Here is an 18,832-nt window from a genome sequence, read left to right on the forward strand (position 1 = left end):
GCACAACCGAGAACTGAAGCATTCTTCTTGTGAGAATGAGCATTTTTCAATTATATTTTTCGCAGTTTGTAACTATAACAGGAATTTAAAGCTTCCTTGAGTCTGTATGTGTCGTCTTCTTATAGCTCTCCCTAATCCTACGACGATAAAGATTTGGCATACAGCCATTGTTACCTACACAGTTTTTGTAACCTAAAAACACTTTGCTCAATTTTTCAAATATCATGAAGAAAAAGATTTGAATTTCTGATTTGCATTACTGCTAAAGATGCATTTCAAAATACTGGGTTGCAGGTATTGGACTAGGAGCTATTATATAAACTGGGTATGTTCTCTTCAGAAAAGAGAAGACTCAGCAGGGATATGACAGCTGTTTTAAGATTCTAATGTACAAGATCACCAACAAATTAGCTCACTTTGTTCAGCACACTGACACCAAAAGACACCTCATTTAAAGAGGAATAAAATTTAAAACAAATCCACAGAAATATATTTCAGTGAATGTTCTGATGTTGTACAAGTCACATAGGAATACAATGTAAGAAACTAGAAGTAATTCATTCAAATATAAATCAATTGATTTCTTTCAAAAAAATTGGCATTTTGTGTTAATTACATTCTTGATCAGTAGGGGAATCAAGGGTTATGGGGAAAGGGCAGGAAAACGAATGTGATGAGTGTCAGATCAATGATATTCCTATTAAAAAGCAGAACACTATCAAATGACCAAATGGTTTACTCCTATTCCTATTGGCGGTGAAGTATTTCAAGTATTTTGACAGGCAATATGATAAATGTAACATGTTTAGGAGAACTTAAATCCCCAAAACAATTTACCACTGGAGTTTTCTGCTAGCCACAAATGCAACTGCCCTGGACAATTTGTTTGTTATAATTACACAGAAATTCTATTCTGATTACATCATGAAACTACCAGATGGAGGAAGGAGAACTAGCTGGACATTTTTTGAAGGAATTGAGTTTTTCATTCTTATTTTCCCCACAGTTCTGCTTTTTACTGCTTGCAATGACGTGACTTTGCCAATGTTTGGGAGAGGGAGGACAGATGTAGGGGCAAGAAACTAATAGAGAAGTCAGTGAATATGTTGCCATCAATCTTCATTACCTAGACAACAATATGATGCAATGATGAACATTACATCAGCAAAAGTTATGTCTATTAAGAATTGTCATTCTATAATACTTCCAATAAAATTGAATACAGCAACTTTTACATTTTTCTTCTACAACACACTGGCCAATGGCTCTTAATGTTTCAGTGTTAAGTGCAGAGTTGAGTGTTGCCTCTTCTAATTTGTTGAAATTTTAGATTACTTTTTGCATCTCAAACATAAAAAGTACAATGTATTTGGAAATGCTTCACCATCACATTGCTGCTCAAAATGCCTTTATCTTTCAATAGCAATAAATTGTGCATTAAAGTTATCTAAAATACATCAGTTACACAAAAGGCTTTGACAATGCACATCATACACCAACTGTCACACTTGTATAAAACACCGAATGCCAAATGAGAATTAATTCAAGAGGATATGTACTAAAGGAAAAAAACACATTTAACCAACTTTGATACAGTCTCATGAACTTATGACATCAAGACTCACCTGGACCACTCTCTCACAGAAGCAGAGTAGCTGACAGAAAAGGATTGTTGCTAAATTTCACAGTTCATGTATCTCAGTGTAACATTTTTTATTCTTGATCCAAAACAAAAGATCTTGAAAACGCCTGAAGACCATCATCAAGCTCACACATGACTCACAAGCACAAGCGCAGGATGCCAGCAGACAAACACGGATAGAAAAGCTTTGAGGACGATGCATTATGACAAATCTGGGAAGGTCACAGATTATCAGGTCTTTGGAAATTTACTAATAAATTCACAAGAAACAATAAATACTTTTATCTCGAAACCAGAGAACTGCAGATGTTGGAAACCTGAAATTAAACAGCAGTTGCTGAAGAAACTCAGCAGGTCTGGCAGCATCTGTGGAGAGAAAGCAGAGTTAAAGTTTCAAGTCCAGTGACTCTTCTTCAGAAATGATTGTAGCTATGAAAAGGTTGGTATACAGGGGGAACCTAGATTATCAGAATACCAATTATCCGAAAATCGGATTATCCGCAGGAGATCTCGAGGTCCTGACAGAAACATTACAAAGATGTGTGTCCAACACTGATCGTGTCTTTAGTTTACACTGATTAAAAGTGCTGCGGAGAACAATCCTGGACTGGTGGGAGCACAGACACCATCTCTAAATGACTGACCTCCCACCCTCCTTTCCTTGGAATTCTACATAGGGGTATACCCTAAACCCTCCTTCCCCAGATAATCTCTCCAACAGTGTGCAATAAAAAGGTGTGGGTGGGTGGGTGTACGTGCCATTTGGAGACTCACCTCCCAAAAGGCAGCAGCAGCAGTAGTCTTGTTGTTAGTGTCCAGTCTGGCTACCCTGGTGGGGGGCGGGGGTGCCCACACAATGATAGGGCAGGGAGCAGGCAGGGGTGGTGTTGGGGGCAGACAATGGTGTTGGACAGGGTTTGGGGTGGGCGGGGTTGGGGGATGGGTGGGATGTTGGAAGGGAGCTCATGCACGCTGTGATGCAGCCTTATCTCCTGAACAGGGAGCAGACTTTATAGAAAAGTCCGCGCCCCAGATGAATCGATTAACCGAATAATCAAGATTCAAGAGATGGTAGGCAGGTAGGTACATAACAGCAATTGGTCAGACAAGCAAATGAATAATGGTCAGTCTGGGAGAATCAATAGCTGCTAATGGGCTCCATAAGTACCTGAGAAGCACTGATGCGTGGGTTGGAGGAAGGACATGGAAGAAAGTGCACAGGCCTAAAAATTACTGAACTTGATATAGAGTCCTGAAGGCTGCAGAGTCCCCAAATAGAAAATGAGGTTCCATTCTTCCAGCCTGCACTGAGCTTTGCTGCAGAGCAGCAAGCCTGCAACAGAAATGTTGACTAGGGTGAGATGAAGTGTTGAGGTGCAGGCAACCAGAAGGTCAAGTCATTTTTGTGTACAGTATGTAAGTGTACTGCAAAGCGGTCACCCAGTCTGCATTTCATCTCCCCAAAGTAGAGACCAGATGATGAGCAGCAAATACAGAAGACTAGATTGAGTGAAGGGAGTCTAAAACTATAGGGCATACATTTAAAGGTGAGAGAGAAAAAGGGCAACTTTTTCAGAGGGTGGTGGATGTATGGAATGTGCTGCCATAGGAAGCAGTGGAGCCTGGTACAATTACAACATTTAAAACGCATCAGGATGGGTACATGACGAGGAAGGGTTTAGAGGGCTATGGGCCAAATGCTAGCAAATGGGATTCGATCAGTTTGGGAAATTTGGTCAGTGTGGACGATTTGGATCAGAGGGTCTGTTTTCATGCTGTGTAACTATATAAATCATTGGTATACTTTGAAGGTGTGTATGGGACTTTAGGAAAGGAGGAAGGAGGAAGTAAAAGGGGAAGGTATTACAGCTTCTGCGTTTGTATGGAAAGTGCCAAGAATTCATAGGGATGTGAGAGGAGCAGAGAAGAAGTGGACCACAGTGTTCCGGAGGGAACTGTCCCTGCACGCTGACTAGGGATGGAAGGACAATGTGTCTCTAGTGGTGGCATCCTGCTGGAGGTGGCAGAAATAGCAGCTTTAGATGTGGATGCTTGTGTGGTATGAAATACGAGGCACCCTATAGGAGGAAACAAAAGGGGTATGGGGAGAAGTGCAGGAAATGGTTGGACACAGTGGATATTTCAGAGGCCCCCTTGTAGAAGCTGGCATCAGAACAGATGTGACAAAGGCAGAGAAACGGAAAGAAGGGAACGGAGCCTTTACAGGAAGCTAGGTGTGAGGATATATTGTCCAGGGAATTGTGGGAGTCAACGGGTTTGTAGTGGATATTGGTGGCCAGCCTATCCCCAGAAATGGAAACAGATGTTGAGAAAGAGGAGGGAGGAGGGAGGAGATGGAACAGGTGAAGGTGAGAGCAGGGTGGAAATTAGAAGCAAAAATTTATAAATTTTTTCAATACCAGATGAGAGAGGAAAACAGCACTGATGATTTCATCAATATACCAGAGAAAGAGTTGTGGGAAAGGACCAGAGTATGAGTAGAACAAGGAATGTTCCACGTATCCCACAAAGAGATAGGTAAAAACAGGGCCCACGATCACACCTTTAATCAAAGAAAGGAGGAGGAGGAGTTAACTCTTTATTTGGTGCCTAAATTATATAAAACAGCAGAGAAAATAAAAAGAATTAGGCCATTTAAGCCTTTACTAATGGTTACCCAAATCACTTTCTTGCACTATGCTTATAATCCTCCACTATCTAAAAATCTACTGTGCTCGAACGCCTGAACAGAAAATTCAAAGATTGACAGCAATTTGAATGAAGAAATGTTGCCTGATTGCAAGCCTAAATGCTGACCCATTATTCCAAGATCATGAAACCTATTTCCACACTCTGTAGTCAGGGAAACATATTTTATAGCATCCATGCTGTCTCGCTCCCCAAGAGCTGTACATAGTAATTCAATCAGAACACTCCTCATTCTCTAAACTCCAAGGAAATGACACAAACACAAAGAATACAGCAGTAACACAGCAGATCAGGCACCATCTGTGGAGACAGAAAGAGTTAACGCTTCAAAGTGTGGTATTACAGCTAAGCTTACTTCTTTCAAGTCTTGATCACTGCATTCCCTGTTCACACCGCGGCTTCCATTACATTGGCAAGACCAAACATAGACCGGGTGACCATTTAGTGAAACACCTTCACTCTGTCCACAGAAAGTCCCCAACCTCCCGGTTTCTTGTCTTTTCAATAAACCACCTTGATTCTCATGTCAAGATTTCTGTCCTGGGTCAGTTGCAAAGATCCAATAAAGCACAATGCAAGCTCAAGGAACACCACCTCATTTGCTGCTGAGGATTTCTATAGGCTTGAGTTCTCAGTGAATTCAATAAGTTCAGAAACTAAATGCTTTGCTTTATTCCACTAACCTCACCACAGTCACATTTGTGTCTTGTTACTTTGCACTCATCACAAAGACCAATTCTCTTCTTTTCACACCTCAATTTACACATTTTTTCCCCTTTACTTCACCGTACGCAATCCAGTTGGTTTTTACATTTGGTCTCTATGCTATCTGCCTCTTGCTCCTCCTCTCCTTGTCAAAAACATTTTAAAAAATGTTTATTCTCCAACAAGTCAGTCCTACAGAATAATCACACCACACTCAAAATATTGGAGAGAAACAGAGTCAAAGATGCGGACAGGTCTTCTGCATTTATCCAGCATAGAGTGTTTGCTTCAGATTTCCAGCATACGCAGTATTTTGCCTTTACTCCAGAGAACGAGTTTAGTCTATTCAGTCTGAACTCACTGGTCAATCCACTTATTCCAGGAACCAACTTAGAAAACCTTTGCTGCATTTCCTCTAAGACAATATGCTCTTCTTTGAGTAGTAAGGTTGAGAAGGAACAGTTTACTATGATCAGTCAGTCAAAGAAGGCTATCTGTGACTTAAGAGACGCAAACCAGATATCGTAAATGAATCTAGTCCCATTTGCCAACATTCAACCCACGTGCCTCTAAACCCTTCTTATTCATACACCCACCCAGATAACTTTTAAGTATTGCAATTGTCCCAGCCTCCACCACCTCCTCTGGTAGTTGATATGCACATCACCCTCTACATGAAAAAGTTGCCCCATAGATCCCTTTCAAATCTTTCCACTCTCACCTTAAACCTCTGCTAGCTTGTTTTGGGCGTCACTACCTTGGGGAAGAGACCTTATTCACCCTATCTATGCCTATTATGGTGTTATCAACCTCTGTAATGGCACCCTTCAGCCTCCAACACTCTAGGGAAAATAGCCCCAGCCTATCAGCCTCTCCCTATAGCTCAAACCCTCCAACCTTGACAACATCCTTGTAAACCTTTTCAGAAGCTTTTCAACTTTCACAAACATCCTTCCTGTATGCAGAGAGACCAGAATTGAATGCAGTATTCCAAAAGTGGCCTAACAATGTTAAAAAATTAAATGGCACTCTCTCTGAACATTAATGTAATATTAAATGGTTAAACCGCACTTTGGGGGAGGATGACAGCCATGAAAGAATGCGGATGACTATCCATTGTAATTTACACTTCAACACCACTCAATGGAGAAATCCGAATTCTTGGATAAGGGCAGCTAAATACTTCACAAAATCAACGAGACTTCCACCCTTCTGGAGATGCTTCAGATGGAGGATACTAGCACATCTGAGCGTGCAGTGTAGCAGTAGGCCAGGCGAACGCAGTATTCTTTGCTGCTTCTGTTCCCACTCTGCTGTTAAATGAAACAAAGCTGTTGTGATATTAGCTTGATCAGTGAACCTTCATGTCCCTCAATGATTGAAAGAGAAGGTAAAGCTTACATGGTTTAATGGCCATAGGAAGGCCACTGGCAAAAAGTATACCGACCTACTCTTCACTGTTTTTTTTTCTATGAACAAGCAACCAAATTTATTAAATACAGGATAGTACAGGCTTTTTGGAGGAACCTTCAACACACACCTCGCAGAGCTTACGGGGTTATAGCAAAAAGCTCTCTGAATAAAAGGAAACAGTTAAAGTTTATTCAAACTTGTACAAGCAAGGTGACCCCCTCTGACCCACAGCACCCACCCACCCTCCCTCCCTCACACGAATGCGAGGTGGAATCAAAGTGAAGCACTCAACAAAAACAAAAAAAAAAGCACATCTCCTTTATGCAGGTCAGTTGCAATGCTCACAGATACTCTGGCCGCTACCCCACAGTCACAGGCCACTCAAGACAACCCCCAGTAACTCACAGTCACATTACCCCAGGTACAATGGCAGGTTGAATTGAGAGTGTGGTGCTGGAAAAACACAGCAGGTCAGGCAGCATCTGAGGAGCAGGACATAGAACATAGAGTACAGCACAGAACAGCCCTTCGGCCCACAATGTTGTGCCGAGGATTATTCCTCATCTAAAATAAAATAACCTAACCTATGCACCCCTCAATTCACTACAGTCCATGTGCACGTCCAGCAGTCGCTTAAATGTCTCCAATGACTGCTTCCACCACCACCGCTGTGAATGTATGAATGCGTTGCCAACGCTCTGCGTAAAGAACCTACCTCTAACGTCTCCTCTATACCTTCCTCCTAACACCTTAAAGCTAGGGCCCCTCGTGCCAGTCAATCCTGCTCTGGGGAAAAGTCTCTGACTCTTGACTCTATCCATGCCTCTCATTATCTTGTATATCTCGAACAGATCACCTCTCTTCCTCCTTCTCTCCAGAGAAAAATCCGAGCTTAGTCAACCTGTCTTCATAAGACAGACCCTCCAGTCCAGGCGGTATCCTGGTAAACCTTCTTTGCACCCTCTCCAAAGCCTCCGTATCTTAGAAATAGCACTTTTCAACCATCAAATTACTGCACTGAAACTTCAGGCTTGATTAGATGAAGTCACTTCATTGGTGTTTGGAGTTTATGACCTTTTCACTGAAGGGAAAGTAGGACTACTGAGACAAGGTGGCATTTTAGAGTGAACAAAATTTTGGTGATACATGATTTACTAAAAAATTTGAGTGCATTATTCTGCTTATCTATTACCATAATTTTGTATTAATTTGAGACGTCATTTCAGCTGTGCTGTCCAGTCTCCAACATTTTTTAGATAAAGCTTCACTGTATACAGACTACACAGTCACTAAACACATATTGGCCAAGTTAGTAATTTTCTGGGGATGAATATTGGAAGAAGAGGGGATTGTTTATGGAGATGGAAAATTACAGAGTCATAGAGACGTACAGCACAGAAACAGACCCTTCGGTCCAACTTGTCCGTGTCGACCAGATATCCCAACACAATCAAGTCCCACCTGCCAGCACCCCACCCATTTCCCTCCAAACTCTTCCTATTATATACCCATCCAGATGCCTTTTAAATTTTGCAATTGTACTAGCCTCCACCACACCCTCTGGCAGCTCATTCCATACACGTACCACCCTCTCTGTGTGAAACAGTTGCCCCTGAAGTCTCTTATATCTTTCCCCTCTCACCCTAAACCTATACCCTCTAGTTCTAGACTCCCCGAACTCAGGGAAGAGACTTTGTCTATTTATCTTATCCATGCTCCTCATGATTTTCTAAACTTCAATAAAAGGTCACCCCTCAGCCTCCAGGGAAAACAGCCCCAGCCTATTCAACCTCCCCCTATAGCTCAAATTCTCCAACTCTGGCAACATCCTTGTAAATCTGTTCTGAACCCTTTCAAGTTTCACAACATCTTTCCGATAGGAAGGAGACCAGAACTGCACATATACATTCCAAAAGTGGTCTAACCAACGTCCTGTACAGCCGCAACATGACCTTCCAACTCCTGTACTCAATACTCTGACCAATAAAAGAAAAGCATACCATCGTCTTCTTCACTATGCGATCTACTTGTGACTCTACTTTCGAGGAGCTATGAACCTGTATTCCAAGGTCTCTTCGTTCAGCAACACTCCCTAGGAACTTGCTATTAAGTGTAGAAGTCCTGCTAAGATTTGCTTTCTCACATCTAAATTAAACTTCATGATGATTTTTAGTATAAGTCGCAACCACTCAAATGATTCAGCAATTTATTCAATGAGTGGCTCAGCCATTGTGATAACAAAAGGAGCTATATTTAATCTTTAATATTTTCTAAGTCAACTAACCTCGATCACAGATGGAGTAGTAGTGTTCCAACTTATTCTGGAGTTGCTAATTTAGGGGACAAGGCATAAAATGGATTGCACGTGCAATCCAGCAACACCTGATGGCAGTGTATGTACAGGAACAGGAGATCAACTGTTATTATCCAACAGCTGAATAGCCTATCAAGATTCTTGATCAGGCAATTATGGTACCTTAGGTCAGCCAACGTGAACAAAGTCATACTTTGGCCAGTGGACAATATAATGTCAAAACTTTAAATTCTGGACATATAGGCCACCATAAAATATTCAATAAAATCTCTGAAAAAAGACTGTTAGCTAAAGCTGAAGTCCAGAAAATGGAGGACAAGTAACTGAACTTATTAGGCTGACTGTCAGGGGATTGAGACAAGATAGCTAATGGGCAGAATATGATTACCAGCACCTAAAAAGAGGTCTGGAGTCTCAACAATTGCCCATAATTATTATTTACATAGATGTGAGAATAGGAAGTCAGGTGACTAGATTTGTTGATAGGACAAAACAAACTGGGCAGCAGCATCGATGGAAGTGTCAAGTTACACAGAAATATTAAGTTAAATGAATAGACGAAACAGCTGCAAATATACTTCAATGCAGCCAAGTGTAACATCATCCACTTTGAACCTAAAGATAGACCATTGTAATTTCTAAAATGATAGAAAAGGTAGAAAACTTAGGTGGTTCAGGTACAAAATGGTGAAAAAGGCTAATGGAATTTTGGCCTTTATACATACAAGGGGCTTAAAGTCACTCTACTTTCAAGAAAAGCTCAGTTTATATCATATCTGGAGTACTATGTTCAGTTCTGGAGACCACATTGAGAAAGGATATACAGAATGTAGCTCAGACTGATTGGAGTTATTTCTAAACTCCAAAGGCTTACTTACAAGATTTTACAAGCAAAGGTTGTATTTGCTGGAATTTGGAAGTTAAAGCAATGATTTGATCTGCGTTTCCAAGATAGTAAAAGGAATAGATAAAGAAGAAACACAAACTATTTCCACAAGTTGGGGAAGCATACAGCCCATGGAAATTTTTTTTAAAATAATGCAACCAAAGCATTACCAAGTAAAGTTAGGAATCACTTCTACAAATATATGCTCAGGAGTTAGGTCACAGGTCAGTCATGATCTCTGACTGGTGGAATAGGCTTTAAAAAGTGCTTTCTCCGCCTCCGCCGTATCTGCTCCCAGGAGGACCAGTTCCACCATAGAACACACCAGATGGCCTCCTTCTTTAGAGACCGCAAATTCCCTTCCCACGTGGTTAAAGATGCCCTCCAATGCATCTCGTCCACATCCCGCACCTCTGCCCTCAGACCCCACCCTTCCAACCGTAACAAGGACAGAATGCCCTGGTGCTCACCTTCCACCCTACAAACCTTCACATAAACCAAGATCATCCACCAACATTTCCGCCACCTCCAAAAAGACCCCACCACCAGGGATATATTTCCCTCCCCACCCCTTTCCGCCTTACGCAAAGACCGTTCCCTCCGTGACTACCTGGTCAGGTCCACACCCCCCTACGACCCACCCTCCCATCCTGGCACTTTCCCCTGCCAACGCAGGAACTGTAAAACCTGTGCCCACACCTCCTCCCTCACTTCTATCCAAGGCCCTAAAGGAGCCTTCCACATCCAAAGTTTTACCTGCACATCCACTAATATCACTTATTGTATCCGTTGCTCCCGATGTGGTCTCCTCTACATTGGGGAGACTGGGTGCCTCCTAGCAGAGCGCTTTAGGGAACATCTCCGAGACACCCGTGCCAATCAACCACACCGCCCTCTGGCCCAATATTTCAACTCCCCCTCCCACTCTGCCGAGGACATGGAGGTCCTGGGCCTCCTTCACCGCCGCTCCCTCACCACCAGACGCCTGGAGGAAGAACGCCTCATCTTCCGCCTCGGAACACTTCAACCCCAGGGCATCAATGTGGACTTCAACAGCTTCCTCATTTCCCCTTCCCCCACCTCACCCTAGTTCCAAACTTCCAGCTCAGCACTGTCCCCATGACTTGTCCGATCTGCCTATCTCCTTTTCGACCTATCCACTCCACCCTCTCCTCCTTGACCTATCACCTTCATCTCCTCCCCCACTCACCCATTGTACTCTATGCTACTCTCTCCCCACCCCCACCCTCCTCTAGCTTATCTCTCCACGCTTCAGGTTCACTGCCTTTATTCCTGACTAAGGGCTTTTACCCGAAACGTCAATTTCGCTGCTCCTTGGATGCTGCCTGAACTGCTGTGCTCTTCCAGCACCACTAATCCAGTATTTAAAGAGTGCTGGATAGCCTACTACAGTTCAACATAACCCCTCAAACATGTTCTGTTATTCAAATATAATTGTGGCTGCTCTTTTTTCTTGGCTGCGTATTCTTTCATGCATTGCCAAATAAAAATTTTATTGATCTCACATTTAAAATTATTAAACTGCCATCTGCTGCAATTTGGGGGAACAGTGTTCGATAATTTTGCCACCATTTACTTGAAGTATTTGCTAACCCCTCTCCTGAATGGCCTAATGGGGCATTCATTTAAAACTGAGGGTGCAAGGAATTTCTTCTCTCGTGGGAATCAACGTATGGAATTCTACACACCAGAAAATTGTGGTGGCAAGATCATTGGACCTATTTAAGTAAGAAAATTATAAGTTTTTGAAATAATCAAAAGAGATGAGGGTTATAAAGGAGCCAGCACAAAAGGAGGAGTTGAGGCCAAAAGCGGATAAGCCATGAAGTCATAGAGCAACAGGCAGGTGGAGTGGCCAAATGGCCCACTTCGCTCCTGATCATTATGTTTTAAATCTGAATTTTAGCTTATCACCCTTGTCTGTGAAAAAGTTGCCATCTATCAACCTGATCAATTCCTTTCAAAACCTTACAACTCTCAATGAAAACACCTTTTAATTTGGCAGTAAGTACAAACCTGGTTTACATAACCTGTTCCTCACAATTTAATACTCGGAGCCATGGTATCATTCCAGTGAATCCGCACTGCACATTTTCCAAGAGCATATATCCTTTCTAAAGTGCGAGACCTAGACTTAGACATCCTAATCAGGGCTTTTCATAAAGAAAATAGCTGCAGCAAAAAACTCTCTCCCCCTTATAATCTAGGGTTTTAGTTAGAAAGTCTAGAATCCATGAGCCTGTTTGATCAATTTTTGTGCTCAACCTTAACACTTTAAAAATCTGTGAGCAAAACACATTAAAAGAGAGACACCAAATTTCACCTAAACTTACAGTGCTCAGTTTGAATAAATAATACTTAGATTTGTTTTGATCCAAATGAATGGCCTCAAACATATTTGTGTCAAAATCCATTTGTTACTGTATTGTCATATATGTATTTAGATCTCTCAATTTATCTTTATCCCACCATGAGCACTACCAAATACTACTTTTTGGAAAAATTGGAAACAAGGCTCTTTATTTTGCCAAGTAATTACAAATATCATGAACGGATGAGACTTTAGCACAGATTCTCACTTCCTTCCAATTTGAATATCTCTCTATTATTCCATTAACTTCTACTGCCTACCCAATCTCCTAACAAAGTCATTCATATCTTTCACATTACATTCTGCGGACAGTTTCTTACATGGAGGTCTTCTACAAGTCCATGTAAACCCATTGACTTCACATATTGTTTTTCACACTAAAAATGTTGCTGGACCTGCCTAATATTGAAAATTGACTGGTTAACTTTACAAACCCTGTTTAATTGAATCTCTTAAGAGCGTAGGGCCATTCTTAAGAACGAAATCAGGAAGGCAAAGAGGGGATATGAGATAGCACTGGTAGATAAGGTCAAGGATAATCCAAAGAGATTCTACAATACATTAAGAGGAAGATGGTAACTAGAGGGAGGAGTTGGACCTCTTAAAGATCAAGGAAGTCATCTTTGTGTTGAATCCCAGGAGACAGGAGCGACACTAAATAAGTACTTCACGTGAGTTTTTACTGTGGAGAAAGAAATGGATTCAAGAGAATGCAGAGAAATAAACTTTGATGCTTTAAAAACAGTTTACATTACAGAGGAGGACATTGAGGAGGGTTTAAGAGAATATAAAGATGGAGAAATCACTGGGACCTATTTAACGTATTCCAGAAAGTTATGGAAAGTAAGGGAAGAAATTGCGAGACTCCTTACAGAAATATTTATATCATATATAACCACAGGATAGGCACCTGATGACTGGTAACTAATGTTGTGTCTTTATTTAAGAAAGGGCGTAGGGAGAAACTGGGGAACCATAGACCTGTGAGTCCGATGTCCATTGTGGGTGAATTGTTGGAGGGGATTATAAAAAATATAGGATTTATGGGCAGTTAGAGAGGCAAAAATTGATTAGGGATAGTCAGCAGGGTTTTGTGTACGGAAAATCGTGCCTCATAAACTTGACTGAGTTTTTTGAGGAAGTTATCAAAAAGATTGATTGATGGCAGAGCAGTTGATGCTGTTTATTTGGATTTTAGTAAAGCTTTTGACAAGGTTCCACATGGCAGACTAATTAGTAAAATTGGGTCACATCGGATTCAGGGAGATCTTACCAACTGGATACATAATTGACTTAAGGAGACAGTAGTGGAGGAGGGTTGCTTTTCAGACTGTAGGCCTGTAACCAATGTTCCGCAGGGATCGGTTCTGGGTCTTCTTTTGTCGTTTATATAAATAATTTGAATGAGAATATAAAAGGCATGGTTACTAAGTTTGTGGATGACATCAAAAATGGTTAAAAATCACAACACCAGGTTATAGTCCCACAGGTTTAATTGGAAGCACACTAGCTTTCGGAGCGACGCTCCTTCATCAGGTGATCATCACGTGATGAAGGAGCAGTGCTCCGAAAGCTAGTGTGCTTCCAATTAAACCTGTTGGACTATAACCTGGTGTTGTGTGATTTTTAACTTTGTACACCCCAGTCCTACACCGGCGTCTCCGATTCATGACCAAAAATGGTGGCATAGTAAACAGTGAAGGAGGTGTTGGAAGATTACAAAGAGATCTTGATCAAATAGTTTAATGGGCTGAAAAATGGCAGATGGAGTTCAATCTGAATAAATGTGAGGTATTGCATTGTGGTTCAATAAACAAGGATAGGGCTTTGGGTAGTGTTGTACAACAGAGGGACCTGGAGTGCATTACATATAGACAGGGCATTTAAAAAAAGTGTTTGTCACTCTTGCCTTCATTGCTCAATCCTTTGAGTATAGAATTTGGGAAATCACGTTGAAGTTGTACAGGACAGTGATGAGGCCTCTTCTGGAATACTGTGTCCACATACAGGAAGTATGTTAAGCTTAAGAGGGTTCATAAGAGATTTACCTGCATGTTGCTGGGTATGGAAGGTTTGAGTTATAAACAAAGGCTGGGACTTTTTTCCACTAGAGCATAGGAGGTTGAGAGGTGACCTGATGGAAGTTTATAAAATAATGAGAGATATAGACAGAGTTAATGGCAGTTGTCTTTTTCCTAGGATGGGGAATTTCAAGACTGAGGGCACATTTTTAAGGGGAGAGGAGAGAGATTTAAAACAAAAATCATGAGGCAAATTTTCTTTTTTTTTTTAAACAAAGTGCATTCATCACGTGTGGAATGAACTTCCTGAGGAAGTGGTGGATACGGGTACAATTAGAACTTTTAAAAGACATTTGGACGCATACATACAATGGGAAAGGTTTCAAGAGATATGGGCCAGGAGCAGGCAGATAGGACTAGTTTGGGATTATGCTCAGCATAATCAGGTTATGTTGGACTGAAGGGTCTGTTTCCGTGTTAGACGACTGTATGGCTCTCTCATTAAGTTCATATTTCTCGAAGCATAATTAGGAATTGCAATAACTTTCCCTCAACCAATGTTAAACAGGCCTATAATTTTCTGGATTCTCTCACCTCTTTCAACTTAGAGTTTCATTTCCAATTTTCAAATCGAAAGAAAGAATTCCTGAATGAAGAGAGCTCAGGAAGATCGATTTAGGAATCCACAATTTTTGTACTAACTTCCTTTGAATTTCTGGGTGGGAACCACCAATAAAAGGATCTGGCACTCTTCAATGAGAATATTATTTCTAATTATATTAATTGATATCAGCTATCCAGATTCCAACCTAAAAAAACCTATATAAAAAGTAAACAGCAGGGCCTGGTCCTAAGGAACTGAAAACATTAAGCATATCCTTGCCACCTAATTAACGCCTACTGTTAGCAACTGATCACTTACATAATCCTTGGCTTGAGCAAGAAGCAGCACCAATAAAAATACTGAAATATCATGGAAACAAAAGACTGAAAATATGAATAAAAGATAGAAAATTCTGGAAATGTTAAGATCAGGCAACAGCTGCACCAGTGACCTTCTTTTCTGGATGTAGGTTTGCTCGCTGAACCGGAAGGTTTGTTTTCAGACGTTTTGTCACCATACTAGGTAACATCATCAGTGAGCCCCCCGATGAAGCACAGGTCGTATGGCCCACTTTTATTTATGTGTTTAGGTTTCCTTGGGTTGGTGATGCCATTTCCTGTAGTGACGTCATTTGCTGTTCGTTTTCTCAGGGGTGGTAAATGGGATCCAAGTCAATATGTTTGTTGATAGAAACATGGCACTCCAACTAGAACTCTAAGAATTCTCATGTATGTCTCTGTTTGGCTTGTCCTATGATGGATGTGTTGTCCCAGTCAAAGTGATATCCTTGCTCATCCGTATATAAAGATACTAGTGAGAGTGGATCATGTCTTTGTGGTTAGTTGATGTTCATGTAACCTGGTGGCTAGTTTTCTGCTTGTTCATCTAATGTAGTGTTTGTTACAGTTCTTGCACGGTATTTTGTAAATGAAATCTTTTAAAGACTCTATACAGACAATAAGCAAAATTAATGATATTTACAAAATACCTGCAAGAACTATAACAAACACTACATTGAACGAACAAGCAGAAAACTAGCCACCAGGATATATGAACATCAACTAACCACAAAAAGACATGACTCACTCTCACTAGTATCCTTACATACAGATGAGGAAGGACGCCACTTCAACTGGGACAACACACTCATCCTACGACAAGCCAAACAGAGACACACACGAGAATTCCCAGAACCATGGCAATCTAACTGGAACTCTATCAACAAACACATCGACTTGGATCCCATTTACCACCCCCTGAGAAAAGGGACAGCAAATGACATCACCACAGGAAATGGTATCACTAGCCCAAGGAAATCTAAACACATCAATAGAAAGCAGACCATACAACCAGTGCTTCACCCGGAGGCTCACTGATGATGTTACCTAGTATGGTGACAAAACGTCTGAAAATGAACCTTCCAGCTCAGCGAGCAAACCTACATCCAGAACCTTAACCTCAGCTACAAATCTCTCAAAGCTCACTTCTTTTTTTACACCTCCACCAGATTCATTTTTTGTTTCTTTTGACTTTTTTTAAAAATCAACTCTTTATCTTGTACCACCCTTCCTTTCATCATTTAACCTGCACTGTGGATGAATGGAAGACAGAACATTGCTTTAGCTCTTTGCACCCATCCACCACCTCTGTGCTTGTTTAAGACCTGAAATGTCTGTAACTATTTCCCCCCCACCCAAGTACTGACTTAATGCTTAAAATCAATGACATTTTCTTTCTCTCCCCAAAGTTGCTGCCAGGCCTACAGAGTATTTCCAGTATTCTCTGTTGTTATTTCACATTTGCAGCATCAGCAGTATTTTGCTCTTCTATTACTATAAATCATAACTGATTAAAAAGGGACTAGCTACAAACCAGTCTTGTACAAATATTACAGTTCCAACTTCAAACCAAAAGTGATTTTATTCATACCATGTTAGTCAATGGTTAAAATGTTTTTCAGCACTATAACAATGTCAGGACTATATTAAGCTATTAATTCAATGAAGCTCACCAGTAGAAACACACACATGCAATAATGCACAGAAAAAATATGTTCTCACTGCTGCTTTAGAAGCAAAGAGAAGGGTCTGTTTCCATGTTGTATATCTCTGACTAGATGTTCCACAAGTTTACAGATATCATTAGCACTATATCTGCACACTATGTTGGCGTTGACTTTAAAATCAGAGGATTAAACAAAGTTACTGACATTAAGTAACCGAAATGTCAATAAGAATACCAATAATACTCAATGCTTACAGAAGTTTTACCTCATCTCTTCTTCACTCTGTGCTGAAGCATAGAATGGATGAAAGTTGACATGCTAAGCAATTGCACAGGTATCATACACAAATACAATTGCCATAGAACTACATGAGTTTCTTTCAAATACCGAACTAAATGTCATCCCTCACTCATGATTCAGTGGGTTAGTCTAGAATATGGTGCAGTACAGAACCACATAAAATCAAGAAAGTGATGAACATTAAATCAACTGTTAACAAAACATACAACACAATGCAAATTAACAACAGACGCAATTATATTTGAGGCAAAACTGTCATCAAGTAATTATACCAAAATGATATTACATGCACATTCTACCTGAAATGGTTCACACACCTCAAAACTACAAGAGGCTGTCAATTAGTTTACAAAGAAAACTCCCACCCACACTGAAAAAAGCAGATTTCATCTCTACAGTTGATTATAGCTGATGGCACATTCTTAACAAAACATTATAACTAACACTGGATATTTTAAATCAAATTCAGCCAAGCCCAAACTATGCAAAATGCCAACAAAAAGGCCAACATTTATAAAAACGTATGCTAGGATAAAGCAATGAAATAAACATTGCGGAAGATGCAAAGGTGTATAGACACAAATACAGAGATTTATTTTAAATTATACTAGTGGTTTGCAACATCACTCAATGAATGGAGCATTTTTCTGCTCAAGACTAAAGCGCCGTTACTAGATCCAGGAAAATCAAGAGCAAAAGGAGCAGCATCAATTTACACAAACCACACTCTGCACTACTCACTTTTTATGTGCCTTCTCTTTCTTTCCTTTCGGCCTCCTCCTTCGAGCTTGAATGGCCAGGACTGACAAGGCAAGACGGGAAACAAGGAGAAATATATAAATTTTAAATATAGGTAGTTCTCAACAACCAAAAAAAAAACCCAAATACACCCAAGCAATCATGTAATATAAGGAGATTTGTTTCTATTCGCGATGTGTTCTTTTTCAAATAGAAAAGTGCTTGACGTTTAAATGGACAACTGGACGGTCGCGTTAATTTGTATTTTTTTTCCCCTCACCTTTCCTGGAACTCATTTTCCAGCAGGATTGTCCTCGCGGAGCCGCGCGCAGGCGCAACCGTCAACTTCCCGGCGCTCGAGCGCAGGAAACTAGACAACCGGTACACAATTGACGTCACGTGCCTTCGATAGGGAGCTCGGAAGTTAAAGGGCCTGCAATATATATTTAAACATTGACGATGCGAAAAGACCCATTGCTCTGTTCGTGTGTGTTTCGAACATAAATATTTTGGTTCCTCACAAGGTTCCTCACATTAACGACAAATGAACCGTAAAAATCTATCGTTCAATGAGTAAATACTGTAAATTGTTTCACATTGAGATGACAAACAACACAGATATCTGTCGTTTGATGCGTTGATAATCATGTTCATATGCTTTAATACCTGTGTTTTGTTTAGAAACATTGTGTCTATGCAATGTTAGAGATGTGGACTTGCGTGCAAGCTTCTTCAACTGTACTTCAACCTGTTTCCCATTCATGTAAGAAATTATTTTTAACTCAATGTATAATATGTTTGCATTAGTTCAAAGTTGATTTGCAAAGTTTTCGTCTGTGTCATCTTTTTAAACTTTTCTCATATTAAGTAAATACTAAAATAATCATTCTATTCTGAGGACATAATTCTACTTGTGTAATCTTTTACAGCTTCATACTCCTCTGAGAAGTCTGCACTCTTTTAATTCCGATCACTTGGGCATCTTTAATTTTAATTGCATCTTTCCTGATGACATGCCTTCAGTTGCCCATGCCCTAAAATCCACAATACCCTATATCTCCATCAGTTTTTCTCCTTGAGGACATTCCTTTGTCGCTCAGTGT

General features: G+C 40.6%; 1 protein-coding gene across 6 annotated transcripts in view; it reads right to left on the reverse strand.

Annotated features, from left to right (window-relative positions):
- Positions 1–18,079, reverse strand: part of LOC140466907 (SRSF protein kinase 2-like) — a 220,224-nt gene extending 202,145 nt beyond the window's left edge. For 4 of the 6 annotated variants that reach the window (XM_072562715.1, XM_072562713.1, XM_072562714.1 and 1 more), the window contains exons 1-2: positions 18,010–18,079; positions 17,733–17,793 (exon numbers count right to left, since the gene is read on the reverse strand). In XM_072562715.1, the coding sequence (XP_072418816.1) occupies positions 17,733–17,793; positions 18,010–18,025 (77 nt within the window). In that variant the 5' untranslated portion in view covers positions 18,026–18,079. Of the gene's footprint in view, positions 1–17,732; positions 17,794–18,009 lie in introns of those variants that run through there. The other 2 variants (XM_072562710.1, XM_072562712.1) reach the window with 2 other exon arrangements.
- Between the last annotated feature and the right edge of the window lie 753 nt (positions 18,080–18,832).

This window comes from Chiloscyllium punctatum, chromosome 44 (genome assembly GCF_047496795.1).
Source record: "Chiloscyllium punctatum isolate Juve2018m chromosome 44, sChiPun1.3, whole genome shotgun sequence".
NCBI classification, from domain to species: domain Eukaryota; kingdom Metazoa; phylum Chordata; class Chondrichthyes; order Orectolobiformes; family Hemiscylliidae; genus Chiloscyllium; species Chiloscyllium punctatum.